The sequence below is a fragment of the Anticarsia gemmatalis genome, chromosome 1 (assembly GCF_050436995.1).
Source record: "Anticarsia gemmatalis isolate Benzon Research Colony breed Stoneville strain chromosome 1, ilAntGemm2 primary, whole genome shotgun sequence".
NCBI classification, from domain to species: Eukaryota; Metazoa; Arthropoda; class Insecta; order Lepidoptera; family Erebidae; genus Anticarsia; species Anticarsia gemmatalis.
This window is the reverse complement of record NC_134745.1, coordinates 15600701-15626745: the sequence shown is the minus strand read 5'-3', so window position 1 is coordinate 15626745 and position 26045 is coordinate 15600701. Positions and strand designations below refer to the sequence as shown.

At 49.3% G+C, this 26045-nt stretch overlaps 1 protein-coding gene across 3 annotated transcripts; it reads right to left on the bottom strand.

The window, feature by feature from the left end:
- LOC142977611 (cell adhesion molecule Dscam2-like) lies at nucleotides 1–25211 on the bottom strand. Of its 3 annotated transcripts, XM_076121610.1 has the most exons (36): nucleotides 25039–25211; nucleotides 14413–14499; nucleotides 12102–12279; nucleotides 11442–11575; nucleotides 11195–11353; nucleotides 10077–10217; nucleotides 9856–9973; nucleotides 9337–9764; nucleotides 7716–7869; nucleotides 7480–7631; nucleotides 7252–7342; nucleotides 6850–7031; nucleotides 6602–6747; nucleotides 6317–6452; nucleotides 6116–6235; nucleotides 5820–6017; nucleotides 5601–5745; nucleotides 5374–5522; nucleotides 5100–5298; nucleotides 4870–5015; nucleotides 4715–4785; nucleotides 4237–4645; nucleotides 3978–4145; nucleotides 3619–3745; nucleotides 3247–3449; nucleotides 2847–3008; nucleotides 2369–2749; nucleotides 2095–2264; nucleotides 1889–1997; nucleotides 1646–1807; nucleotides 1424–1564; nucleotides 1149–1334; nucleotides 885–983; nucleotides 676–814; nucleotides 476–492; nucleotides 14–113 (listed from the first exon to the last, which is right to left on the bottom strand). In XM_076121610.1, exons 2-35 carry the CDS (start codon nucleotides 14477–14479, stop codon nucleotides 480–482), a joined length of 5583 nt encoding a protein of 1860 aa, XP_075977725.1. In that variant the 5' UTR covers nucleotides 14480–14499; nucleotides 25039–25211; the 3' UTR covers nucleotides 14–113; nucleotides 476–479. The 3 variants fall into 3 exon arrangements, 2 of the variants coding, with proteins under 2 accessions (XP_075977718.1, XP_075977725.1); XM_076121603.1 differs by having other exon boundaries at nucleotides 1–492; XR_012959713.1 differs by lacking the exons at nucleotides 14–113; nucleotides 476–492; nucleotides 676–814; ... (1 more) ...; nucleotides 1149–1334; nucleotides 1424–1564 and having other exon boundaries at nucleotides 1771–1807; nucleotides 2095–2262.
- Nucleotides 25212–26045: the final 834 nt, after the last annotated feature.

The following is a 26045-nucleotide window of genomic DNA, read 5'->3' as shown; positions in this document are numbered from 1 at the left end:
CATGATCAGGTCAGTCGTAGAACATGAACGCTTACAGCTACAACACATTATGTACAAGTGATGACAGCGGCGGGTCGCGGCGCACCGAGCCGCCCGCCGCCGGCGCGAAGTACCTGCAACACGGCGAACATAGCGTGAGGCGCGAGCGGCGCCGCGCGACCGGCTAGTGCTCTACAGGCGACATGCTGCCGCGCCTCGCATGCACGCGCTGCCTGCTACCGAGCCGCGGTCCGAGCGCGCGCACCGACACCATCCGCGGACACCAACTACCTCTACACCAATACCATGTACGACGTTGTGTCGTAAACACTAAATCCGTTGGGATGGTTTCGATGGCCGCGCGCTCTACCTTCCGCAGGCAGTCTCGTCAATCCTACAGGATAAGTAATAAGTATCGAAGCTCTAAAGCCATGCTGGGTGGCGGGAGGGGGGCTAAGCGGCCGACGCCGCGCTCTATTACTAATTACTGATTTACCTCCTTAGAAACGGTGGCTTTATCGGAAACAGAAAAGTCTAGTTTACTATCTGAACGTCGAGGTGGCACTATAACATTAACATTGCATTTCTTCAGTTCACACACATTAACATGTACATGACAATGACGATGGACGCCGTCAACGGAGTGCTCGAAGGCACAGTTCACATGTAAGTATAAGAGAGATGTGGCGTGTTCACCTGACGGTGGGCTGCGAGTGATGGCGCGCGTGGTCGCGGCGGCGCCGGGCGCGCGGCGGCGGGCGGGCACCTCGCGCGCCGCGCGCGCCCGCCGCGTACGACGCGTCGTCGGCGCTCGACTCGACGGCGGGCAGCGTGTCTGTAACACGACGCGCATGAAGTACTCGTCGGTCGCACGTGGAGGGCGCGGCTGGCGGTGCGACTCTTACCCGAGAGGTGCGCGGCGGGCAGGCGGTACAGCTCGGCGGCGCAAGCGGCGCATGGCGATCCGCTCGACTCCGAGTCGCTGTCCCGCCCTCGACCGTATTCTACCAAATCACAAACTTATTACGCAAACCTTTGCGTGAGGTACCTACAGTAGCCAGCCACATTGTGACTCGTATGTATTACGGTCACTGTAGTGTCGGGGAAGAGGGTCTAACAAAAATAAGTGATAAGAGCCAGTATTATAATACGTGTATAAGCTCACTGACCGTTGGTGTGCGCGAGGAGATTGGGTCTGGGCGGCGGCGCGGCGAGGTCCAGCGCCTCGGCGCGTCCGAACGTGCGCAAATGTAGAGCGCAGCCCGCGCCCCCCGCGCCGCCGCCCCCGCACGACTCCGCTCCGCCCGACATGCTGAACGTCGCGTAGGGACTGATCTCGTGCAGCTCACCCGGAACTACGCACGAACATGTTTTACATTCTAGTACACTCACTGCATACAGTACACACATAGTGAAATCAAATTGACACAGATGAGAACGTTACCGTCGGGCGGCGTCATGGTCTTCCCGTTCCTTTTGCTGGGCTCGGTGGTATAGAGCTGCGGGTGCGGCTGACACACCTGCTGCAACGAGCACTCGCGGTGCAGACACGTGGCAGCGTGCCGCCGCCGCGCCAGCACCACTCCTGCACGAGTCACGACTTCTATAATATTGGCAGCGGTCACTTGACGATCACAATTTTAGACGAACCGGAACGTAACTTTACCGGCGAGTATGGCGAGCAACAGCGCTAGGCCGCCACCCAGTAGCGCGGGCGCGAGGCCGGCGCGCCAAAGTGCGGCGGGCGAGCCCGTACCCGCCGCTCCGCTTCCCTCAGAAGACACGCCGTGCGCTTCGGCGGGCACCTCCACAGCTTCTCCCAGCCGCTCTGTACACGTCGAAATTTAATGCTTACAGTTATTGAAGTGTTATATTAGACGCAGGAGACGAGGTAGACACAGTGAGTTACCTCCGTTGAGGGTGTGCGTGGCGGCGCGGTACAGCGCGAGCGTGTCGCCGGCGGGCGAGCGCGCCACCACTCGAATCTCGTACCACGAACCCGGCCGTAGGTTACCAGCCTAGGAATATTATTATAATATATTATCTTAGTATGGTAGAATTCTTAAAAAAAATGTCGTACGGTTTCCGATAAAGAGACAGTAGCGAGAGGTTCACCTCGGCGGTTTCTCCGTTGGTGTGCAGGTCGCGCCACGAGCCGGCGGCGGCGGCGCGCACCGCCACGCTCCACGCGGTGACGGGGCAGCGGCCACCCCACGCCAGCAGGTTCAGCCGCAGCGCCGTGCTGTTGGCCCACACCAGCGCCTTGCCCGGCGGCGCCCGAGCCTCTACGCACAGGATGCCACATCTTACACTAGTTATAAAATAATGCCGCGTGGCACACTACTCCACCGTGAGCCACGGCCCGCGGGCGGACTGCGGGGATACTGACTGTCGCCGCGGGTGCGCGCCAGCAGGGGCCGCGAGTGCGGCGAGGCGCCGACCACGTTGTGCGCGCGCAGCGTGATGCGGTACGTGGCGCCGCACGCCAGCCCCGTGAGCGCGTGCGCCGCGTCGGCCGGCGGCACGCGGCGCTCGCGGTCGGCGGCGGGCGAGTCGCCGCGCGCCCACTGCAGCGTGTAGCCGAGGATGGCGGCGCCGCCGTCGCTGGGCGCGTCCCACGCCAGCAGCAGCGCCGTCACGTCGGCGCGCACCAGGCGCAGCGCCGGCGCGGCGGGCGGCAGCCGCACCGCCAGCGACACCGCCAGCGCGTCCGACCCGCCGCCATTACGCACCTCGCACGTGTAGTTGCCGCCCGACGACGCTTCCGCCCCTGTACCGCCACGCGAACGGTGAAATCACTCGATCGATTGAATTATATAACTCGTGTGCTCTATCAATATGCGATCGCGTGAAGTATGAATACGCACTATGTATTATCAGATCGCCAGTGTCAGTGATGGTGTGTGCGGAGGGCAGCGGGGCCCAGCGCCAGCGCAGCGGCGGCGCGCCTACTGCGGCGCAGCGCAGTCGCACGCGCGCTCCCCACGCGGCGTACACCACGCGGCTGAACGATGACACACGTGCTGACACTGACATTTAAAACATCCGGTTACTGCAACTGACAAGCTTACGTCACAGGGAAAAAACGAATGCCTCGAAAATGGCCATCAACTATGCATGACGAGACGAGTTTGCCGGGCGAAAAAAAATTAACATATTTATATATTCTATATTCTAATTCTGGCTGTATGTACAGTAAGTGTGTATATGTAAGGATTTAGAATGATACCAAAAGATAAGCTAATAAAGATAAGGAACGGTAGGTACCGGGTGGCGCGGGCGCCGCGGTGACGGGGCGCGAGGGCGGGCCGGCGCCGGCGCTGGTGGCGGCGCGCACCCAGAACTCGTAGACGGTGCGCTCGCGCAGGCCGCGCACCTCGCGCCACACCTCCTCGCCGCCGCCGAGCGCCTCGCCCGCCGCGCCCTCCGCGCCGCTCGCGTCCACGCGCTGTGCCCACTCGCCGCCCACTCTTCACACACAAACATTCTATGAAAAATATGGAATAAACACGACTCGACTGAACGGGAGAGACAAGGTCGCTGGCCTCAGAGACGGGTTTCTACACTAATTTGGCATACGTCAGTGTGGAATTGTTGGGTGTTTGCTAAGTATATAAAAGGTCACAAATGAAGGCGTACTTGCCGAGCTCCCGGGTGTAGAGCGTGTAGTGCGTGAGGCGCGGCGCGGCGGCGGGCGCCAGCCACGTGACGCGCACCGCGTCCGCGCCACACGCCAGCGCGCGGATCTGAGACACAGCCTCGGGCACTGAACACAAAACATTCTTAATTAATCAATTTAACCCGAGCCAGGCTGTTCACATCTAGGCAACGGTTTTCTTCAGATCGACAACGAACTTTGACGGGCCACAGTATTAAAGTGATATTTTATTTTTTCTAAAAACACTATTTCGAAATGCGTGAAAGATGAATGCTCATACATAATATACGACTAGCTGTTACAATTATTTAGGGAGGCCGTAAACGGTTATGTCGCTGACCGTCCTCCGTGGTGGCGCAGTAGACGGGCGGCGAGGGCGGCCCGAGGCCGGCGTCGGCGCGGGCGCGCACCCACACCGAGTAGTTGGTGGCGGCGCGCAGTCCCTGCAGAGTCGCCTCACCCGACACGCCGGCGCGCGCGGTCTGCGACTCTCCCGCGCCACTCCAAGCTGCATATATATATAAACGAATAGCTCGCTCACTATCCTGAATATCGTACGATAGACTATAAAAATAGATCTCAAGGTTATAAAATCTCACAGGATGCAAAGTATATCGGTGCGTAGTGTAAGTCGTATCCTCTGAGCGCGTGGGCGTGCTGTGCGGAGAGCGGCGCCCAGCGCACGCGCAGGGCGCGCGGCGACACGGCCTCGCAGGTGACGGCGCGCGGCGCCTGCTCGGGCACGCCGTCCGCCGTGGTGGCGTACACGGCGGGCGAGTGCGGCCCGGCGCCCGCGCGGTTGTAGGCGCGCACGGTGAGCGCGTAGCGCGCGAACGAGCGCAGCCCGCCCACCGTCAGCTCGGCGCTGGACCAACCCGCCGCCGTGGCGCTGCCGGCGCGCCGCGACGACGGCGCGTCGTCCGCGTCCTCCTCGTCGAAGCGGCTTAGCTCGCGCCACGTCACCACGTAGCCGAGCAGTTCACCGTTCCAACTGTCTTGCGGCGGCGCCTGTGAGTTTACATTAGCGTCACATATTTATTTTTCACCATTTCATTTGTTAGATCTTTCGACACTCACCGACCAAGACACGTGCAACTCGCCTGCATTTGCCGCTCGAACTCGAACGTTCTGCGGGGACGCCGTAGGAGCTAGTAGAAATAACATGTTTTACTTAAACCTTATTGCACGTTCACTCGATCGGTGTCGGGTGAAAGGAGTCAGGTCGTATTTACCTTCTTCAAGCGTGGTAAAAAGAAGCGGTTCAGACTGCGGAGACTGTCCTACGTGGTTGGCTGCAGTGAGACGGAGGGAGTACGCCGCGGCCGGCCGGAGACCGTCTAGCCGAGCACTGAGAGTGCGCAGACCGTCCGTGTCTAAGCTGTACAAATATGCCAGATATTTTTATCAACAATGTGATAGTCGTATACAAGGGTAACGGTACATCGCTGAACGTGGGGGGCACCTGTCATCAGCGGTGGTATCGACGGTTAGATTGACGGTGTTCTGGCGCGCCTCGGCCCCCGGTAGCGCGTGCAGCGTGGTGTAGAGCGCGGTGTAGGCGTGCGCCAGGGGCGGCGACGCGGGCGGCGAGGCCCACGCTAGTCGCACCCAGCGCGAGCCCACTCCGCCCAGCACCAACCGTCGCGGCGCCTCCGGTGGCTCTACGTCGACCGATAAAACCGGTTATATAAAGATGACTTCTCTGGTAAGTATCGCGCCGCCGCACGGAAACTTACCGTCGACGTGCAGGTACATGAGCTGCTCGCTGCGGCCGTACTGGTTGTGCGCGTGGCAGCGGTACTCGCCGATGTCGGCGCGCTCGGCGGCGCGCAGCTGCAGCGTGGAGCGCAGCCCCGCGCCCGTGCGCACCTCCGTCACCGCCCACCTGCACATGTGTGTCGCGTTACTTTGTCAAACTACTCGTAAACTGTTGAATTAAGTGAACACAGAGCGGATTGAGTACCGGTAGGAGGTGAGATCGAGGCGTATGCCGCGGTGCGTCCAGTGCACGACGAGCGGCGCGTCGCCGAGCGCGTGGCACACTAGCGCCGCGCTGCGCCCGCGCACGCACGACACGTTGCCACCGGTACCCTCGAAATGCGCCGGTTCTGTTAGCACAATACACGCATCATTATCGTTGGAACAATATTCCTAGAACAGTAAGAACAGTGTTACACTGTACCGTGTACTGTGACGTTGATATGTTTGACGAGCGGCGGGCCCACGCCGTTGTCGGCGACGCAGCGGTAGAGGCCCTGGTGCGTGCGCGCGGCGCCGGGCGCAGATAGGGAACCGTTGCGGGCGTGCACGGCGCCCTCCGCAGCGCCCCACTCCGCCGCCCCCACCTGCTCCCACTGCTCGACCCCCTCGCCCCCTTCACCTTGTCCCAACATACGCCAACTAATAACATCTTTGTCTTTGCTCACGCCGATAGGTCACTAGTTCACAATGTATGTGAACACGTCGTACACAACTCACCGATGCGTCTGTACCAGGTGATGGTAGGTGCGGGGTAGCCCTTAGCGGCGCACTGCACGAGGAGCGGCGCGCCGAGCAGCACCGCCGCGTCCAGAGGCTCGGTCGCCCACGCAGGAGCCACTGCCACGAGTACGTCACGTTACTATCATGACAGGGTACCGAGAGTTCATAGAACAAGAGACGAGCGACGTGATACGATACCCTTGACGCTGAGGCTGGCGGTGTAGTTGACGGTGGCGGCGTGGTTAGACACGCGGCACGTGTAGGCGCCGCTGTGCCGCGCCGACAGGTCCGAGAACATCAGCAGAGAGAACTCGTTCAAGCTCTTCTCTTCTATCTGCACACATATTATTCAATGCAACGACAATTATTCGATCGGATTGAGACATCGTCACATAGGAATATAATATACTATTTATGCTGCTCGTATTTCCGTAAAGTCCACAGATACAATGGTGGTCGTGGCAAGTAAATGGTTCGGTGTACCTGGAGGTTAGAAGGCAACGGCGCGCCGTCTTTCAGCCACGAGAAGTACATGGGCTTGTCACCGGACGACACCCCGCACAGAACTTGCACGGAGCTGCCCTCCGTCAGCTCCGATGAAAATATAAACGGCGATATCTTCGGCGGATCTAAGGAATTGCTCAATTTTATGATAAGCATAAAATGAAAAGTGCTGTAGTTCAGTAAGTATAAAGTGTGGCGAGGTAGAAGAGCGTCGGTGGAGTACGTACTGCGCACTTGTATGTCGATGTCGCGGCGCGCGGCGGGGCCCTGCGGCGCGGCCACCGCGCACGCGTAGTGGCCGGCATCGGCGGGCAGCGCCGGCGCCAGGCGCAGCTCCGCGCCGCGCGCCGCCACGCGCCCTGCGCCGCCCACCGCCACGCTCGCGCCGCGCCGCCACCACGAGATTGAGCTGCACCACACGCATTCGCACCACACGTCAATCAACAGACATCGAAGCATTTGGCTTTTCTATTAAATCCGATGAGTACTCATAATATATTATATCAAAAATTTACAGCAAAATATATGTTACACTAGTACTTATAAGAACTAATAAGTTGACGTGGTGTGCAAAAATCTAATAGTAGTGTAGTAGAGGAATCATCCTATCAAAATGCACCTCTATGGACCTGATCGGATATCCAGCGTAGGGACAGTAGATGGTGGCGTTGGCGCCGGCCACCACGCGCACCGGGCCCAGCGCGCGGATCGACGGCGGACCTGCACACAACACGAGCCTTATTACATCGCTCTCCATCGCGATAGCGCGTACGAGACAGGCTTCACAGACTCGACGTTGACGGCACGGGCACGGGACGAGGCTCCGTATTTCAAAAATAAATGAGTATGCAACATGCCGTATATGTTGAGCCGCGCGGAGTGGTGTGCGTGTCCGCGGTCGTTGTGCGCGCGGCACGTGTAGCGCCCGCCGTCGGCCGCCGTCACCGCGCTCATGTTCAGCACCGATACCACGTCGCCCGTCACCGACGTCTCCGAGCTGATGAAGTACCTGCGCGATCACACGACAATAGCCTTTAACGACCACTAATAGGTAGAGAGCATCTGGGGTAGCGGTCGCGCAGGTGGCACTCGCCTGTGTTGCGCGCGGTACTGGTCGAGCGGCTGGTCGTCCAGCAGCCAGGTGAAGCGCGGCGGCGGCGAACCCGACGCGGCGCAGCGCAGCGACACGCTGCCGCCCGCGCGCAGCGCCTGCTCGATGAACGTGTAGTGCAGCTCCGGCGCCGAGTCTAACACACACACGTACACGTCACACGCACAGTACTCATAACATTTGCTGACTATTTTTATATTATATACGATCACTTTGCTCAGAATAACATTCTTTATAGCGGGCCTTCAACGCAACGTAATTTAAAATCAGGCTACGGCGATAACGAGCTGTTTCAGGTTACCCTAAAATAAAGGGGAAGGTCGAGCGTAAAATAAAACCTCATAATAATTAACGACGGCGGTCGTCGGTAGGCTCGAGTCACATAAAGATACCGAGTACAGATAACCGCGTGACAAATGATCTGAACGTAACGCCACTCGCTGCAAGGTGGCACCGAGCACGCTGCTGACACACTCAGTGTGAGCCCCGCTTCTACAATATGTGCGACGCTTTAAATAATAACCATATGATACTTAGGGAGTGACGTCGTGTTCTTTCATTGGTTTTTACTGCTCTTCTTCATTCACGTTAATGAGTGCTCGTACAAAGTACACAAAACGTTTACTTTGCAAAACGTAAACCTTAGCATCTATTAAGAAACCAATTGTTTGAGCGCCGAGCTTCAGGTGGGATTGTGGGTGTCTCGGTAAATTAATGCCATGCTTAGATAATTTTAAAGAATGTATTCTACATAGATAATATTATGTATATTATTATGCGCTGATTATGATGGGCGATTGCTTGCGTGTTAGCGCGTGGTAATAGTGTGTGAGAGCGACAGAATGCGATTTCGGCGGAACGTAGTTGGTGTTTCGGAGACTAGTTTGCTGTGCCTCGATTTGACGCCAGGGGCACCAATATTTTCTATACAAAGCTTACTTATATATTTATTGAAAAGAATTTCGTCATTTCATTTGTTCCGAATTCACAAAAGCTCACAAGAAAACCGAACAAAAGCATTGGAGAATCGTATTTTTATTTTGTAAGTAAGCATATTGTGTGTTGACTTTAATTATTATTTTATTCAGACATTCTGGTGAATGGAGACGCTGAGCGACATTGTCCCACCCCTCCCCGGGCCGCGTGGTGGCGCGGGGGGTGGGGATGCTCATTGTGCTGGTCCGGGGCGCACACAATAGCGCGAGGACGTTCCAACAAATGCCGAACGCTGATTGATTCCGACTTCAGTTCAGGCGACACTACATTGAGATTGATTGTGTTTCCACGCCTCACCTCCCCCCTCCCTCTCCACACGACCGGCGGCACCTCGCCATCGGCCACGTGCAGTGTCACGCCGCGCCCTAGCCTCTCGCGTCTTTCTAGTCCCTAGTCGCCCTAGTCTATGTATTAAATCCTAATTATACAAAAGAAATAACAGGTTGGTATACAGTCGAGGGGCGCGCGCGTCTCTGTCTCTGCACTTGGTTAACGAGCGCAGCTCACATTGCGCCTGGCGCTATTTCTATGCTTACGATGGATGAGCGCTGCACAACATCGTCCTCAACTCGGCACGGTCACAAACAAAAGCGAGGGAGACGAGTACCTCCGAGGCGGAGCTCGGCGGCGGCCTGCGCGGAGTCGGCGGCGCGGCGCGCCACGCACTGGTAGACGCCGCGGTGCGCGCGCGCCACGCCGCGCAGCACGAGGTCGGCGCCGCTGCCGGCGGGCGCGCCGTCGTGCAGCCACGACAGCGCCGCGCCCGCGTCCGACGCGCTGCACGTGAAGCGCGCCGTGCTGCCCGTGTCCGCCACCAGCACGCCGGGCGCCACGCTCACGCTCAGCGCGTCGCGCACCGCCAGCGTCACGTGCGCCGTGGCGTCGCCGTACACGTTGTACGCCTTGCAGATCCACAGCCCGGCGGCGGCCGGCGTCACGCGCCGCAGGCACTGCGCCGCGCCGCCCGCCCACGCCCAGCCGCTCGCGCCCTCCGCTTCCACCGGCTGCAGCCTCCCGTTCAGCTCGCGGTACCATCTGCGCACGACGCCGGTGCTCCGTCAATTTGCGAAGTTACATAGACCGTCGTGTATATCGTTCCACATCGGCGTGTACGATGGAAACTTACGTGTAGTGCGGTTGCTTAAGGTCGGTGGCGACGCACGGCAGGCACACGTCGTGTCCGGCGCTGACGCTCAGCTCGCCGCCCGCCGACACCAGCCTGGGCGCCGAGTTCGCTGACGACGCTACACTTACACACATGTACATATTATATGTTAGGAGAGTTTTGTTCGACACCGTGACACAGAGTCATACATGTGGTGTGTGTTGTGAGCAGTGATGACGTACGTGTGACGGTGAGGTGCGCGGGCCGCGCTCGCTTGGTGGTGGCGGTGAGCGAGTGCCGCGCGAGGCAGCTGTAGGGGCCGGCGTCGCTCGCCGCCACGTCGCGGATCAGCAGCGTGTTGCCCGCCACCACGTACCGGGACTCTGACCACCAAAATCAGTCTTATACTGTACGTACTATTATATCTCACGTCGAATAGTAGAGGCAGCTCGGTACCTGGCAGATACTCTTAATATCATCAAGGCGTGTTGTATTACAAGCCAGGTGTTCACGGGTGCTAACAAAGAGGCATCACTTAGTGAGAGATGTATGCACGCGCGGCGTTCATTCATTACGGTGGAGCGAGCGGTGACGCTAATTCACTGCGTCTCACATTATAACTACTTGTGTTCCGCGCGCCATTCGTCACCGTCACGCGCTGTACCACACACACTCCCCCCCACCCCCCACTCCGCTCGGTCCGCTCGCTTTCCTCGCAAATGAGATATTGCTTTAATTAATATTACTTTTCCCACAATATAAATATAGGAATCCCGTCCCTCCGGCCAGCAGGAGGTCTCTCGCCGCGGTCACTTTTTCCTTATCTGGCATTTTAATGAATAAATTGAAGTAATCTACAGCAAATTACGTAATTAATCAGACACTATACCACTAATAAGTGCGGGCTAAATAACCGCATTTTATTGCAGGTTATTTTCATTTTGTAAAGGGCAACACCTCTAGAAGGCAGCATTTTTTTTCTTTTAATTAAATTAATTTAAGCATTCATTAAAAAATGGATTTCGAATGTCACTGTGTGCCCGGCGATAAAAAAGTAATGATAATAATGTCCACCAGGTCGATATTCGGCTACGGCTGTCAGTTTCATTGAAACCGGCCAATGTGCAGGACTCTGTTTATAGTGACCAAGTGTGTGCGCAGTACATTCTCTACTTCTTTATTCTCGTAGCGTACTCTGAAGAGACTTTTTGGCCCGACCCAGGATTCGAACCCGAGACCTTCAGTTGCATACACTGCCAAATGTGTCAATGAGTTGTTAAAATAGTCTCCTTTTAGGTAGCAGCAGCCAGGTGTGTGAAATATATGTGATTGTATGATAGTGGGTAGTGTGGGTACGTACTGGGCGTGGGCGGGTCCACGTGCAGCACGGTGTCGGCGCGGTACCAGAGCGCGGGCTGCACGAGCGCGGCGTGCCGCGTGGCGCCGCACGTGACGGCCGCCACGCCGCCCAGCGCCGCCGCCGGCGCGCTCGCCTCCGCCTCCCACCCGCCGTCGACCACTGCACACACACACACACATACATACGCACACTGTTAACCACTCCTCTACTGCGGGACCACACGCAGAGGGCACGCTTGGAGTTTCACCTGGCTGCAGCGTGACGTCACGGGAGAGCGCCACGCCGTGCGGGTTGGCGGCGCGGCACCGCACCGTCATGGCCGCCGCCTCGTACCCGCCCGGCGCCGGCAGTATCTCCAGGGTGCCGTTGCTGTGTATGCGTCTGTCACACGACATCATAATATATTGTTCATTGATAAGATACGGATGCACGAGAAATTTAATTCTGAAATGCTCGAGAAGTACTTTACGAGAGATCACGAAACAATTGTGTGGTCATTGAGAGAGCTTCAGTGTCAGAAAGGTGGCGCGCCTTTCGCCGCCAGTAATGAGAGCTCTTTGTGTGAACGCCGTCGCACCGGCACTGTTGCGAGGTTGCGGCCACTGCGAGCCAGAAATCAGAAAAGAGTTTGGATGGAATAAAAAATAATGGGACATCCCTTGTTAGTACGCGAGAACATCCAGATCGTTAGTCATTAATAACAATAGTGCAAAAATTATCTCAATGAGCCGAAGAAGTATCAATTTTTTTGTACCAATGTGGTAACTTTCCAGCATTAAGATAACGTTATTAAAATATTTCACGATATTGATAACGTTATTACAACATGTGTCTTTCTTATCAAAATGCCAAAATGTAAGTATGTGATACAGTGAAGAGCTAAGGGTTTTATGTAGAGCGGTGGTACCTGAGCGCGGGCGCGTCGTGCAGCGGCGTGTTGTCGTCGGCGAGCCACGTGAGCGCGGGCGGCGGGTGTCCGCGCGCGGCGCAGCGCACGCGCACGCCCGCCGCCGCCGAGAACTGCACGCGCGCCGCCGGCTCCACCACCAGCGACGGACCCAGCATCGACACCTCGCACCACACCTCTACACACACAACCTTATGTTATATTATTGTGTATTGGTGTCCATTACAAGCACATGTCGCTTGAGAACTAGTCTCCCGGTTTTAAACAACAGTCCGAGACTCGATATTAAGTTCGTCCTACCTCACACAGTACAAAGTGTACTTTGTTGACAGAATGATGTCAATTGATCGTTTAGTTCGTTTTCATTCACGTCCTTGAATTATTTATTCTTTCAAAATATGTAAATCATATCCGGCTTCCAATATTTAAGAGGACACAAACTTAATAGAATTATTTTTAAACAAAAAAGAAAACCGCATCCAAAATCTCTCTAGAACTGAAAAAGATGAAATAATTTGTTACATTATGTGTACAAACTATATCCTACCCAAAAATATTTACAAGACCACAACAAAATATATCGACGAAACTAACCTATGAATAAACACTTATTTTAATTACTAACCTACCTTAATTGATACTCTTCTAATACCTAACTAATACTACACCTAATACCTACACAATTTCTTTTTTTTTTGTAGCATTTGAAGTCAAAGTTGAAATGATCGCTGAACATACATAAAATATATATATATATATATATCGCGACGAAATGAGAACTTCCTCCTTTTTTTGAAGTCGGTTAAAAAGTATATCCAGCTCTAACATGAGTCGCGGGTACAATGTTAAAGAAGACTCAAGTTGTTTCACGTTTAGGTGCACCCGTAAATATAAACTTGAAAGCGACCGGAGCAATAAAAGTTTATTTTTTGTTTTTATTGAAGTATCTCTGGCAACAATCGCAATGTACTCCAAGATGCGAGCGGCGCGAGGCGAGGCGAGGCGAGGCGAGGCGGTGGCGGCACAGACCGACACTAACTTGAAGCCACTTAAAACTCTAACAGCGCAACTTCACTTTTAAAACCGTTTGACCTAAAAAAAGTCGGCGTCGAGAGGCGGCCATCGCGCACCGAGGCGAGACCGGCACACGCCGCCCGCACTCGCCCCGCGCGCCTCTACTTGTAAGACGCTATGCCTAGGAATCGTCCTCAAATGTGTAATTCACTTAACTTTGTAGATACTTGTTTGTTACAATTAGTTTCTGTTTTACTTTAACAATTAGCTGGGACCCGAAGTAGGGGGGGGGGGGGGGTGTTCGCTGGCGGTCGGAGCTAAAAGAAACAAAGTTATCGAGTAGTCGAGCGAGCTTTAATTAAACGTTGCCGACGTCTTCCGGGGCTTTGTTGCGAGCGTCTTTATACATAAACAATGAACGTCGCCGCGTCACTCGCAACATCATTGCTACAAATTAAGCGTAATTCAATATATTACCGGTGTTGTATTAAAAAGGCATGAGAGTGAGTTCGTCTCGTCGTCGAGCTGTCGCGCGGGAAACGATAATATCAAGTGAAGAGAAGGGAAAATGCGAGAATTTAGTCATCGCTGCTTTAAGTCGGAGATACACCGAGAGATACACACACGCGAGCCGCTATATCCACAATATGTAGTGCCACTGATACATGATAATACATGATTATATTATTATACATAGACCTTATGTCCATGACAGTAATTATTTGTTGGAGTAATAAATGTTTTCTTTGATATTATGTGCAAATTTTGAATATTATCTACGTGGTTACGGGAACTGCAACGACGTGATAACATCATAATAATCACGAATTAGCTTTTGTGGAGCATTTATGTGTATTATATAGATACTTGTTAACTTTCTTATCATTTGTTTGTGAACTACTGAGCTGTTCTACACGATGTAGTAGCTCCCTACGTGTAAATGTTAATACGTCATTTGAAGCGCATATCTGTATAACAAATCTGAAGAGTTAGTTTATTCGTTTGTTTGTTTGTTTGTTTGTTTGAACTCGCTAATCTCAGGAACTACTGGTTCAATTTGAAAAATTCTTCCATTGTTAGATAGCCTATTTATCGAGGAAGACTATAGGTTATATATCATCACGCTACAACCAATAGGAGCAGCGTAGCAGTAAAAAATGTTACAAAAACGGGGAATATTTTGACCCATTCTCTCCTCTGTGACGCAAGCGAAGTTGCGCGAATCAGCTAGTAGTAAGTAAGCATGGATGGAAACTAATAACCACGCCCGTCAGTGTAATGTCGTGGTGATACTCACGCGCCGCGAGCAGCGCGCCGAGCAGCGCCAGCAGCGGCGGCGGCGGCAGCGGGGGCGGCGCGCGCATCTCGCACGCACGCACTCCGCCTGCACAATACAAACATATAGCGTACAAACAACTGTTGAGAAACGTTTTCAATTTCCTTATAAACTTTAACGCAGATAATTTTGAACATATAAATGAATATGTTTACGACGTCTGATAGTGCTGAGCTCGGCTGCCAGTTTTTGTCACTTAGGTCGAAGTACTCAGTTCATAAAAAAATACATCAGACGAAGTTTCACAATCATACTGTACATAGTTTTAAAATAAGAACGTGTATTTTACATAACAACGCTACGTTGTAGAACATAACGTTGTTTGCGTGCGCTTCTTCTATATACGAGATGAATGCTAATCCTCCGAGCACGACACGAAGCGCACTTCTACGTAACTCTCGAGCACGTCGACTTTAATCTCTCAAGGAACCATTTTGTATATTACATTTAAGCTGAGTGCTACCAATGTCTACGCGACTACGTAGTTCGTAGCACGTGCCGTAGCCGCTCTACGGTTTGGATATTTGTGTGATGCCAGGCTGGCAAAGAACTTTCAACTGCTCCATAGCACAATGAAGTTGAAGCTTATAAAACGCAGGCTTTCTTGCTATTGAGCGGTGCACGTGCGTTCCTGTCATTATTGCCTGCATTATTTTACCTCTAATAGAGCATTAAACTTAATTTATTATTGCAACTACGGGATGACATTTGGACGAGAAGAAGTAATGATCAGTATTATTCTGCATCGTAGTCCGGACACCCGCGGCAACGTTTGATGTAGGTAATTGAATTACAATGAATATTCACGTAGCGAATCAAATAGCTCATTGGTTCCGTTCGATAAGGCATGTAGGCCGCACCACCACAATGAAATTACTCGAGCGAATTGTTCCACCGACATTCATTATATTATTCGGGAAATACGAACACCATTTATTGAGCATTTATATTATTTAGAACTGTTTAAATTAATCATTTTAAATATACAATAATTGGAATGTCAGCGGCAGGAATATCTTTGATTGTACGTGTGGTTATTGCCTCGGAAAAGTGGTGACCTCTCTGTACGGTACAAGTGTATAGCGCGCGCGTGGTTTTCACGTGATTAGGGATACACTAAACGAGTCTTTCATTGCGAAAATCGTTTATGAACTTATATTTGGTTCATCATTGTATGTACTAATGTACATAATATATTTCATGCGGATACGTTCCATCTTAAAAGGCATTCATCCAGTCCAGTTCCCAAACATATGTATGTGTACAGTATGTACAGAATGTTAGAGAGAGGCTGTTGAAGGAAGTGCACAGATCGATCGTCATCTGCTAATTGGGTTGTGAAGTTACGATATCTGTTCTATATTGTACCGTTGATACAAGCCAGTAGTGACAGGTAACAGAGTTCAACGTCTGCAACACATCAATAATGTGCACACGTGATATTCCACTAGATGTACAACTTCTAGGTATTCAATATAATATAATATTCACACAAACTCTAGAACAATTGCACAAAATTTAGTAAACAAAAGCAAGTTCTTCATGAGACAATACGAAAGCATTCATGTGAGCATCCGTTGGATCGGTCGTTGATGATATTTGGAGTGTGTTGTCTCCAGGGTCACATATCTATCGATATGTATGTGTGTGTGTGTCTGTGCGTCGGTGGCGGGACGATTGAATCTATTGTAACGCAATAGTTGTGGAGGCGCGGACGGGAGGAGAGCGGGGCGCGGGGCGCGGCGCGCGGGGGACGGAGGGGGCAACTTCTCAAGTGCAGTTATAGACGAGGCAATTGATACGCGAGCCGCGCTACTACCGCGCCACTACCGCGCCTCAGGGCTCGCACCAAACGGTTACATGTCGACAAAGTTCTAGATTATGTTATATGTTGGCCTACGATGTGCATCATAACGACAGCCTTTAAGTAAATAATATCTACCCCACGAATCATTCTATCAATGGCGTCACCGTATCTAAATCTTTCTAAAATATTTTTTAACTAGCTTCCGCCCGCGACTTCGTCCGCGTGATAAGGTTTCCCGTAGAAAAACATTTCCTATGTGTGAATCTAGGTTCATCAGTCGAAAATGTTAGAAAACTTATGCAAACTGTCACCCCCTATTTTATCCACTTAGGGGTGGAATTTATCAAAATCCTTTTTAGGGAATGCCTATGTCGTAGCATCTACCTACATGCCAAATTTCAGCCCGATCCGTCCAGTCATTTGGGCTGTGCGTTGATAGATCACTATATCAGTCAGTCAGTCAGCCACCTTTAAGTTTTATATATATGTTACTGTAAAAGCCCGAACGGTGGTAAATCCTAAGATTTTCCGGTATAACCTAAGATTTACCAACTCGCAATGGTAAAAGTCCGAACAATTCTTTTATTTCGAACTTTTACCTATATTCACTTGATGATGTCGAGATGTCGCCGGAGCCCCGCTTCGCGGGGCTCCTCCTTCTGGGTGGTTAAAAAAAAATAACCACGAAGGCTAAGGTGGGAGCTTCGCTTCGCTCGCTCCCACCTTAGCCTTCTAACCTAACCTACCCATGTCGCTTTGCCCAAAACTCCTTCTTTATAACTATGTCACAGTATATAATTATACCGTGTAATAGTTATAAACATAATTATGAAGGAGGATTTTTTTATATATCGTAACATAGTTTTTAAACTCTGGTTTGTTCGGACTTTTACCATTGAGAGTTGGTAAATCTTAGGTTTTACCGGAAAATCTTAGGATTTACCACCGTTCGGGCTTTTACAGTAACATATATATACAATAGATTACTCAAAGAATATTTACTAACCCTGTCAATGGTGTAAAAGTACAAAAAGTCTGACGTTTATTTCAAACTCAGTCGAGATTGTGTTCAAATGTAGTTCTATGTTATTCATATACACTATGGACAAGTTAAGTCAAAGTCAAAGTCAAAGTGTATTTATTGTGGATCACAGGTACAAAATAGGTGGCACAAGTAAACAGTTCATGAATATTGAAGATAAAGAAAAAATGCATATGTAAGAATATGATGGTGTCTGCGGCACAGCCCTGACGGCGCTCGGCGCAGGTGGATGGAGGCGCTGCAACTCAATCAGAGGCCAATCATGTACTCGAGTGTCTCGCGGCGCAAACACGCGCGCTGCGCTATTGTGCACGCAATAATCACGTCGCTCACGACAGTTCTAATAAACCGATTGTTTGACAACTCATACTATTTCCTGACTCATTTGTAGTATTTGCTTAATGCCCTGTGCATTTGCCTGACCTGAATACCTACGTATCACGTATCTCAGTAGACAACTAGTGTACGTCAAGTTGATGGTCGCTATTCAGTACATATAGTGTATGGGAGAAAACAATGTACACTTTCAAATAGTTGTCAACGTGATAGCCCCCCTATGGTTTGATCTACAATTAATCAGAAAGTTAGTTGACATTGTTTTAGTTAGTTAAAAGTCTGTGAGGTGATTGGTACTAATGAACGTTGTTTATCAGTGTGCCGCCGGAGGTCACTTTACGCTTCAAAATATCGGTGAACACGTGAAGAAATTTCAGGACTTACCTACTTACTTACTTGAAATCATGTTCATAGGGAAGTATGCGGTGAGCGGGTCAGCGCGACAAACGTAAGAGTAAGAGTGTTAAGATGGTAGTGATATCTAGTAATAATAATGTAAGACAAGGGCGCAAGTTCGCGCAACTGGTTCATTACGAGCTCAGTGCTGAATGCTCGGTGCTCGCGCAGACTTCCGCCACAAGTCTGCGTGAGCACCGGAATCAAACACCTTTCATCGATCAGTTTTGAAACCTACATAGAAATGTTATTATTATCACTGCTTCTGTGACGCGGTCGGTAGTGTACGCGACTGCCGCGCGAGAGGTCTCGGCTTCGGAGTTTGGCCGGAGTTAAGAAGTTGGGGACTTAGACCTTAGTATTGTGCACACACTTGGACACCATAACCAAAGTCCTGCACGGTTGGTCAGTTACAATGAAATTGACCGCTGTAGCCGGATATCGGCAAGGATATTATCTATACTAATATTATAAATGCGAAAGTAACTCTGTCTGTCTGTCTGTCTGTCTGTCTGTCTGTCTGTCTGTCTGCTACTCAATCACGTCTAAACTACTGAACCAATTTGCATGAAATTTGGTATGGAGATATTTTGATACCCGAGAAAGGACATAGGCTACTTTTTACCCCGGGAAAATGACGCATTTCCCGGGAAAATTCAAAAAATTCAACGAAGTCGCGAAATATCAATATTATAATGACATTGAATTAACAAAATTCCGTTGCCATGGCAACTGTTTTAATGGCGGATATGCCTTAGCGCGACTAAATAATTTTGAGAATATTCTTCGTGAAAAAAAGGCATATTTTATATCATCACGCTACGACCAATAGGAGCAGAGTAGGTAACAGTAAAAAGTGTTACAAAAACATGGAAAATTCTGACCCATTCTCTCTTATGTGACGCAAGTGAAGTTGCGCGGGTCAGCTAGTTATACATATATTATTATTATATTCGTGACTAGCTGACCCGCGCAACTTCGCTTGCGTCACATAAGAGAGAATGGGTCAGAATTTTCCACGTTTTTGTAACACTTTTTACTGTTACTCTACTCCTATTGGTCGTAGCGTGATGATATAAAATATGCTTTTTTTTCACGAAAAATATTCTCAAAATTATTAATATTTCTTAATATACCGAAATCGCGCTAAGGCATATTCGCCATTAAAACAGTTGCCATGACAACGGAATTTTGTTAATTCAGTGTCATTATAATATTGAATATTCGCGACTTCGTTCGCCACGTGAATTTTCCCGGGAAATGCGCGATTTTCCCGGGGTAAAAAGTAGCCTATGTCCTTTCTCGGGTATCAAAATATCTCCATACCAAATTTCATGCGAATTGGTTCAGTAGTTTAGGCGTGATTGAGTAGCAGACAGACAGACAGACAGACAGACAGACAGACAGAGTTACTTTCGCATTTATAATATTAGTATGGATTAAGTGTCAATAATTTCCTCTAAGAAAATAATTGTAATAGATTAAAGTAAAATTGTGTGATACAATTGTAATAATATATGTAGAATAGTGTTATTAATATTCTTGCATGAGTAGGAGAGCTTTAGGCCTTGTTCACACAAGCAATTAGAACGTGTGGAAATAAATTTGAATAATTTTGTGTGATGATTTGATGAACGTCATTGACCGTGATAGGTCTACAACAAACAAAGGTAAGTTCACACTGTGAGGTGGTGACTGACCGTCACCGAAGAATATTTAAATATGTCTGTCGCGTAGTTTTTTGTTGAATTTCGCTCGTTATATACATAATATATGTTATCCCGGCATAGCTAGTTCTGTTACATTTCTAGGAAGATTGTTATATGAAGTTGTTGGTAGGTTTTTACTTAGTTTCCGGATGACGGCGCGAGGCGGCGCGAGGCGGCGCTGCCGTGGTGTCGGCGGCGCGGAGCTACAGCCGAGCATTAGGGAACGATGTAATGGAATAACTATTCAAATTACATTTGCGTCGTGAGCTTGCATTGTGCTACATTTTTATTTAAATTTTAACGTTTTTGTCCGATGCTACTAGCAATGCTAACACCAGTTATCCTTAATGAGTTTTGGACTCCCTGAATTGTTTGACTTGTTTCTGTGCTAATGATACGTGTCATACGTGGTTATGATTAGTTTAAATATTAGTTTGGTATGCTTTTCCGTATATTTTGCTTAAGATGTTAAATGAGTAATATGAAATTTGTAAACGCAAGTTTCATCTAAGTACACGTTGTCACAAGTTTCAAGCATAAGCGATAACTTTTAAAGTGTTTGTTTGTGTAGCAGCTGATGTGCCCGCATGTAAGTCATGTAAGTCATGTAATATATGAAACTGTACAAGTTCAATTCTCATAACTTTTAAACTCTCGCGTTGCATGTTTAATGTATAATAGAATACGGGAATTAACGCGAACACGCATTTTACCTTAAAATGCCTAACGTTTCGGCGCAGGTTGCACTCGCCGTGGTCCCAGGCAGACTGGAGCAGCGATGACAGGACTTCGTGTATATGAGGCGGACGAATGTCCATCCACCCTCATATTTTGATTTTTCCAACCGCCAACACACACTACACTAACCGTGTCCCTATTCTGTGAGCTAACCGATTGCGAAACATAGCGAGGTTTTGTAACAGTAATCACTGGATTCCACGTCGCGGATAATTTAAAGCCGTCTTCCCGATTGAAATTTGGATGTTTCTTGATTTCGATCGCTTCACGAACAATCCTCGAGTAGAAATGTCGTTCAGTGGAGAGGACTTGAGGGCGATGGAATTCAATCCAGTGATTAGTTCCTGCTTCGAGTAGATGTTCCGCAATGGCTGACTTGCTGATTTGACGGTTCTTAACAGCGGCGATATGTTCCTTGACCCTTTCAGCTATCGACCGCTTAGTCTGGCCTATGTAGGAACTACCGCAGCTGCAGTTGATCTTGTAGACACCTGGTGTTTGAAACGGTAGTACATCCTTCGGTGTGCCCACCATGCTGCTGACTTTTGACCCCGGCGTGAATACTGTGCTGATGCTGTATTGTTTCAATACATTCCCTATCTTATCAGTCACTCCTCTGACGTAGGGCAAGTAGGCGGGCTGTCTGTTGACCTCCGGATGTTTACTCCGTTTCGTGATCCTGTTCCTTCGTCGACTTACGTGGTATCCGTTCATTCGTAGTACCTCCTGAACATGTTCCAGCTCCTTCCCAACATGTTCAGGGTCACAGAGGTCATGAGCTCTGTTCTTCAGTGACGTCATAACGGACTGCAAGTGACGGGGATGGTGATGTGATGTAGCGTGCAGGTATCTATCTGTGTGTGTCGGTTTCCGGTAAACACAGTGTGATAAGGATCCATCGGGTTTCGCGGCAACCCTCACATCTAGGAATGACAACGACCTGTCCGTCTCCATTTCGTAGGTGAACCTCATCTTAGGGTGAATGGAGTTTAGGTGTTCTAGATATTGATCTACTTCCTGTTGACCTCCTTGGATAATGCAGAAGATGTCGTCCACATATCTTTTCCAAAGCCGTATGGTTTTTGGTCCGAGTGCCAATGCTTTCTCCTCAAAGTGCTCCATCCAGAGATTAGCCAGTGCAGGGGCAACGGGGCTGCCCATTGCGACGCCATCAATCTGAAGGTAATATTGGCCTTGGAAAAGGAAGTAGTTGCCGTCCAAACAGTTTTTAAGAAGATCAATATAGTTAAACGGCATCTCGTTGTCCTCTAGCTTGGTCTTTACCACGTCCAAACACTCCTTAATTGGAACATTGGTGAAGAGCGACTCGACGTCAAAACTCACCATGACATCGCCCGGTTCCAATCTAAGGTCCTTAATAATCTGGACGAAGTGCCGCGAATCTTTCACAAAAGACGGTGTATTTCCCACAAGTGGCTGCAATACTGACGCAACGTACTTTGCAAGGTCGTAAGTAGGAGAGGCGATTTGACTCACGATAGGCCGCAGTGGTACGTTGGACTTGTGTATTTTGGGCAGGCCATATAATTGCCACTGTAGTGATGAATACAACTGATTACCAACAGAAAGTTCGGGATTTGTTATGTGATAACAAGGTATATAAACCGGTATCATATAACCCTACGGCTAGAGTAACACGACGAATACGGACGCTGATACAGGACAACAAGGACCTTTTCACGGAAGACGAGTACGAAAGACTGTATAAACCGAAGTCGCACCAACCACCGAAATTATATGGCCTGCCCAAAATACACAAGTCCAACGTACCACTGCGGCCTATCGTGAGTCAAATCGCCTCTCCTACTTACGACCTTGCAAAGTACGTTGCGTCAGTATTGCAGCCACTTGTGGGAAATACACCGTCTTTTGTGAAAGATTCGCGGCACTTCGTCCAGATTATTAAGGACCTTAGATTGGAACCGGGCGATGTCATGGTGAGTTTTGACGTCGAGTCGCTCTTCACCAATGTTCCAATTAAGGAGTGTTTGGACGTGGTAAAGACCAAGCTAGAGGACAACGAGATGCCGTTTAACTATATTGATCTTCTTAAAAACTGTTTGGACGGCAACTACTTCCTTTTCCAAGGCCAATATTACCTTCAGATTGATGGCGTCGCAATGGGCAGCCCCGTTGCCCCTGCACTGGCTAATCTCTGGATGGAGCACTTTGAGGAGAAAGCATTGGCACTCGGACCAAAAACCATACGGCTTTGGAAAAGATATGTGGACGACATCTTCTGCATTATCCAAGGAGGTCAACAGGAAGTAGATCAATATCTAGAACACCTAAACTCCATTCACCCTAAGATGAGGTTCACCTACGAAATGGAGACGGACAGGTCGTTGTCATTCCTAGATGTGAGGGTTGCCGCGAAACCCGATGGATCCTTATCACACTGTGTTTACCGGAAACCGACACACACAGATAGATACCTGCACGCTACATCACATCACCATCCCCGTCACTTGCAGTCCGTTATGACGTCACTGAAGAACAGAGCTCATGACCTCTGTGACCCTGAACATGTTGGGAAGGAGCTGGAACATGTTCAGGAGGTACTACGAATGAACGGATACCACGTAAGTCGACGAAGGAACAGGATCACGAAACGGAGTAAACATCCGGAGGTCAACAGACAGCCCGCCTACTTGCCCTACGTCAGAGGAGTGACTGATAAGATAGGGAATGTATTGAAACAATACAGCATCAGCACAGTGTTCACGCCGGGGTCAAAAGTCAGCAGCATGGTGGGCACACCGAAGGATGTACTACCGTTTCAAACACCAGGTGTCTACAAGATCAACTGCAGCTGCGGTAGTTCCTACATAGGCCAGACTAAGCGGTCGATAGCTGAAAGGGTCAAGGAACATATCGCCGCTGTTAAGAACCGTCAAATCAGCAAGTCAGCCATTGCGGAACATCTACTCGAAGCAGGAACTAATCACTGGATTGAATTCCATCGCCCTCAAGTCCTCTCCACTGAACGACATTTCTACTCGAGGATTGTTCGTGAAGCGATCGAAATCAAGAAACATCCAAATTTCAATCGGGAAGACGGCTTTAAATTATCCGCGACGTGGAATCCAGTGATTACTGTTACAAAACCTCGCTATGTTTCGCAATCGGTTAGCTCACAGAATAGGGACACGGTTAGTGTAGTGTGTGTTGGCGGTTGGAAAAATCAAAATATGAGGGTGGATGGACATTCGTCCGCCTCATATACACGAAGTCCTGTCATCGCTGCTCCAGTCTGCCTGGGACCACGGCGAGTGCAACCTGCGCCGAAACGTTAGGCATTTTAAGGTAAAATGCGTGTTCGCGTTAATTCCCGTATTCTATTATACATTAAGTTCAATTCTGTTACTCTGGTGCACCAGAGTGTTGCTTGCTTGAATGAACTTAAAAGTTCATTTAAAAAAGAAATGTAATGAATTTAGTGGTTTTATTTAATTCTACCTTTGTATATTTTCTCGAATGTTATTGCCTGAGACTTCGTTCGAACGAATTTCAGGATAATAATATTCCTGTATTTGATATAATCTATAAAGTATTGGCGCGCAATATTTGATGAAAGTGTAAAAAATATTCATACAAAGATTCCTATAATCGACGCGTGAATGATGTGCAATTAAACATTACTTTTAATAAAATTGTACAGTTAAAAAATGTAAGCGTTGATAGAGAACTACTTTTTATATATTATAGAAATAGTCAGGAAACAATACCTACTACGTCTTGTCTTTTTTTCGGCGACGTGCAACACTGACACATTGTCGTCTCCTCCGCACTCCACCACACTCCACCACACACCACCACACTTACTTACACGTATTAAACAATCACACGGTATTAATATGTATAAAATTTATTACTTTAAGCACAAATATACATAGGTTTCCTTGAATCTGCGAGTTCCTATTTCAGCGGTAATAATGACGATAAAAGTTTCTGTTTATAAACAAAGCCGCTTCGTCTGAGCGAAGCGTTTCCGGGGGCAAATAGTGCTAGTCCAAGAATTGATTACCTTTGTATCGAAATTCATCATTCATATTCATGATCATCATCCGTTTAGTAGTTTCACTATGTAATTCATTTCACATTCAACCCTTTCGCAGATACTGTTGTTGTCGTATGGTTAGTGGTCAACCTAGGATCATCGTGGCTTAACGACTGTTATCTTAATTGAAAACACCCGGGACCGACTTTTTCCGTGCCCTCCGAAGCACGGAGACACTCAGTTTAAATACCACTATGCGGTCACCCATCTATGGAATGACCGCGCCGAGGGTCGTAAACCCACAGATCGTTTACCGACCGGTGAGTGCAACTGCTACGGCTACGGGTACTTATAATATTACTACGATTAGCAAGCCGTAAGATGTATTTTTTTATTTTGGGGTCGCAATTGTTGCATTAATAACGATTACTATATACAGAAACAATGGGCAACTAATTTAATATTATACTATATTGTATTCTTTGACAATAATAACTTAATACAAACTTTAACTCGGAACTTAAACAACATAACTTACCGCTCAAAATGTGAAATCCAAAAGTCAGTTTACAACATGTCCAGTCACGGTTAACTTAACACACTTGAACACCAAAAAGAACTAGCAAAGTGAATGTCGCGGATCGCGCGCGACAAAGTTCCGGCCAGGAATGAGGCGCGACGGCGCACTGGACGCGCGCTGTTCTCCGCGACCGGCCCACAGCCGAATGCCGCGCGCCGCCGCCGCCGGAGCCGGGCACACGCCGCGCGCCGGCCGCAGAGCGTGCAGCGCCTAATTACCCACCAATTGTATCACGATCTCAAGTGTTCATCATTTAATTAACCCTTCAGTCGTAACATCGCGTGCCCACACCGCGGGCCGACTCACCTCATTGTTTTTATTATATTCCTCGCCATTGCCGAACGGAATATAGTTAATATATTACATTGCTTGGAAAAAGTCGCGCGAGACCGCGTCATCTCGTAGTGTCGAGATTAATGTATCGAGTATTCTGAAAAAAATACTTTGTTTAATAATTAAAGCACGGAGCCGAATACTTTAGTTTTTTCTTCTATTTAATTGAATCGTACGGTTAGTGGACCGAGAATTGAAAGGTTTGTCTGTAGATCTCGTGGAATATTGCAATGGTATTTGCAGTTAATTGCAATTGAAGAATATAATTGCAGGTAATTGCAGTTGAAGAATGACCAATGAGTAGTCATGGCGGTTATGGTGGATGGCGCGGGACTGTCGCTCACGTTGTCCTCATCGCACAGCGCGTAATCAAAAGTACCTAAGGTTCGATCTAGAATCATAAATTGTTGTTTCTGCGCTAAATTGGCTTCGTATCGCACGGCTCTCTGCCATCAGACCATGCCATAAAACAAATAGAAGTTCTACTGTTTAACCAGTTAAAGTCACCTTTTCATGCGAAATAACCCAATCAGTAAAAGAAATGCAGTAATAAATTGTAAAGAAACAAGTTTCGTAAACGTGCGTAAGGTGATGTTACTATTAAGCGACTCGATGTCGTGAGTCGCTGGCTC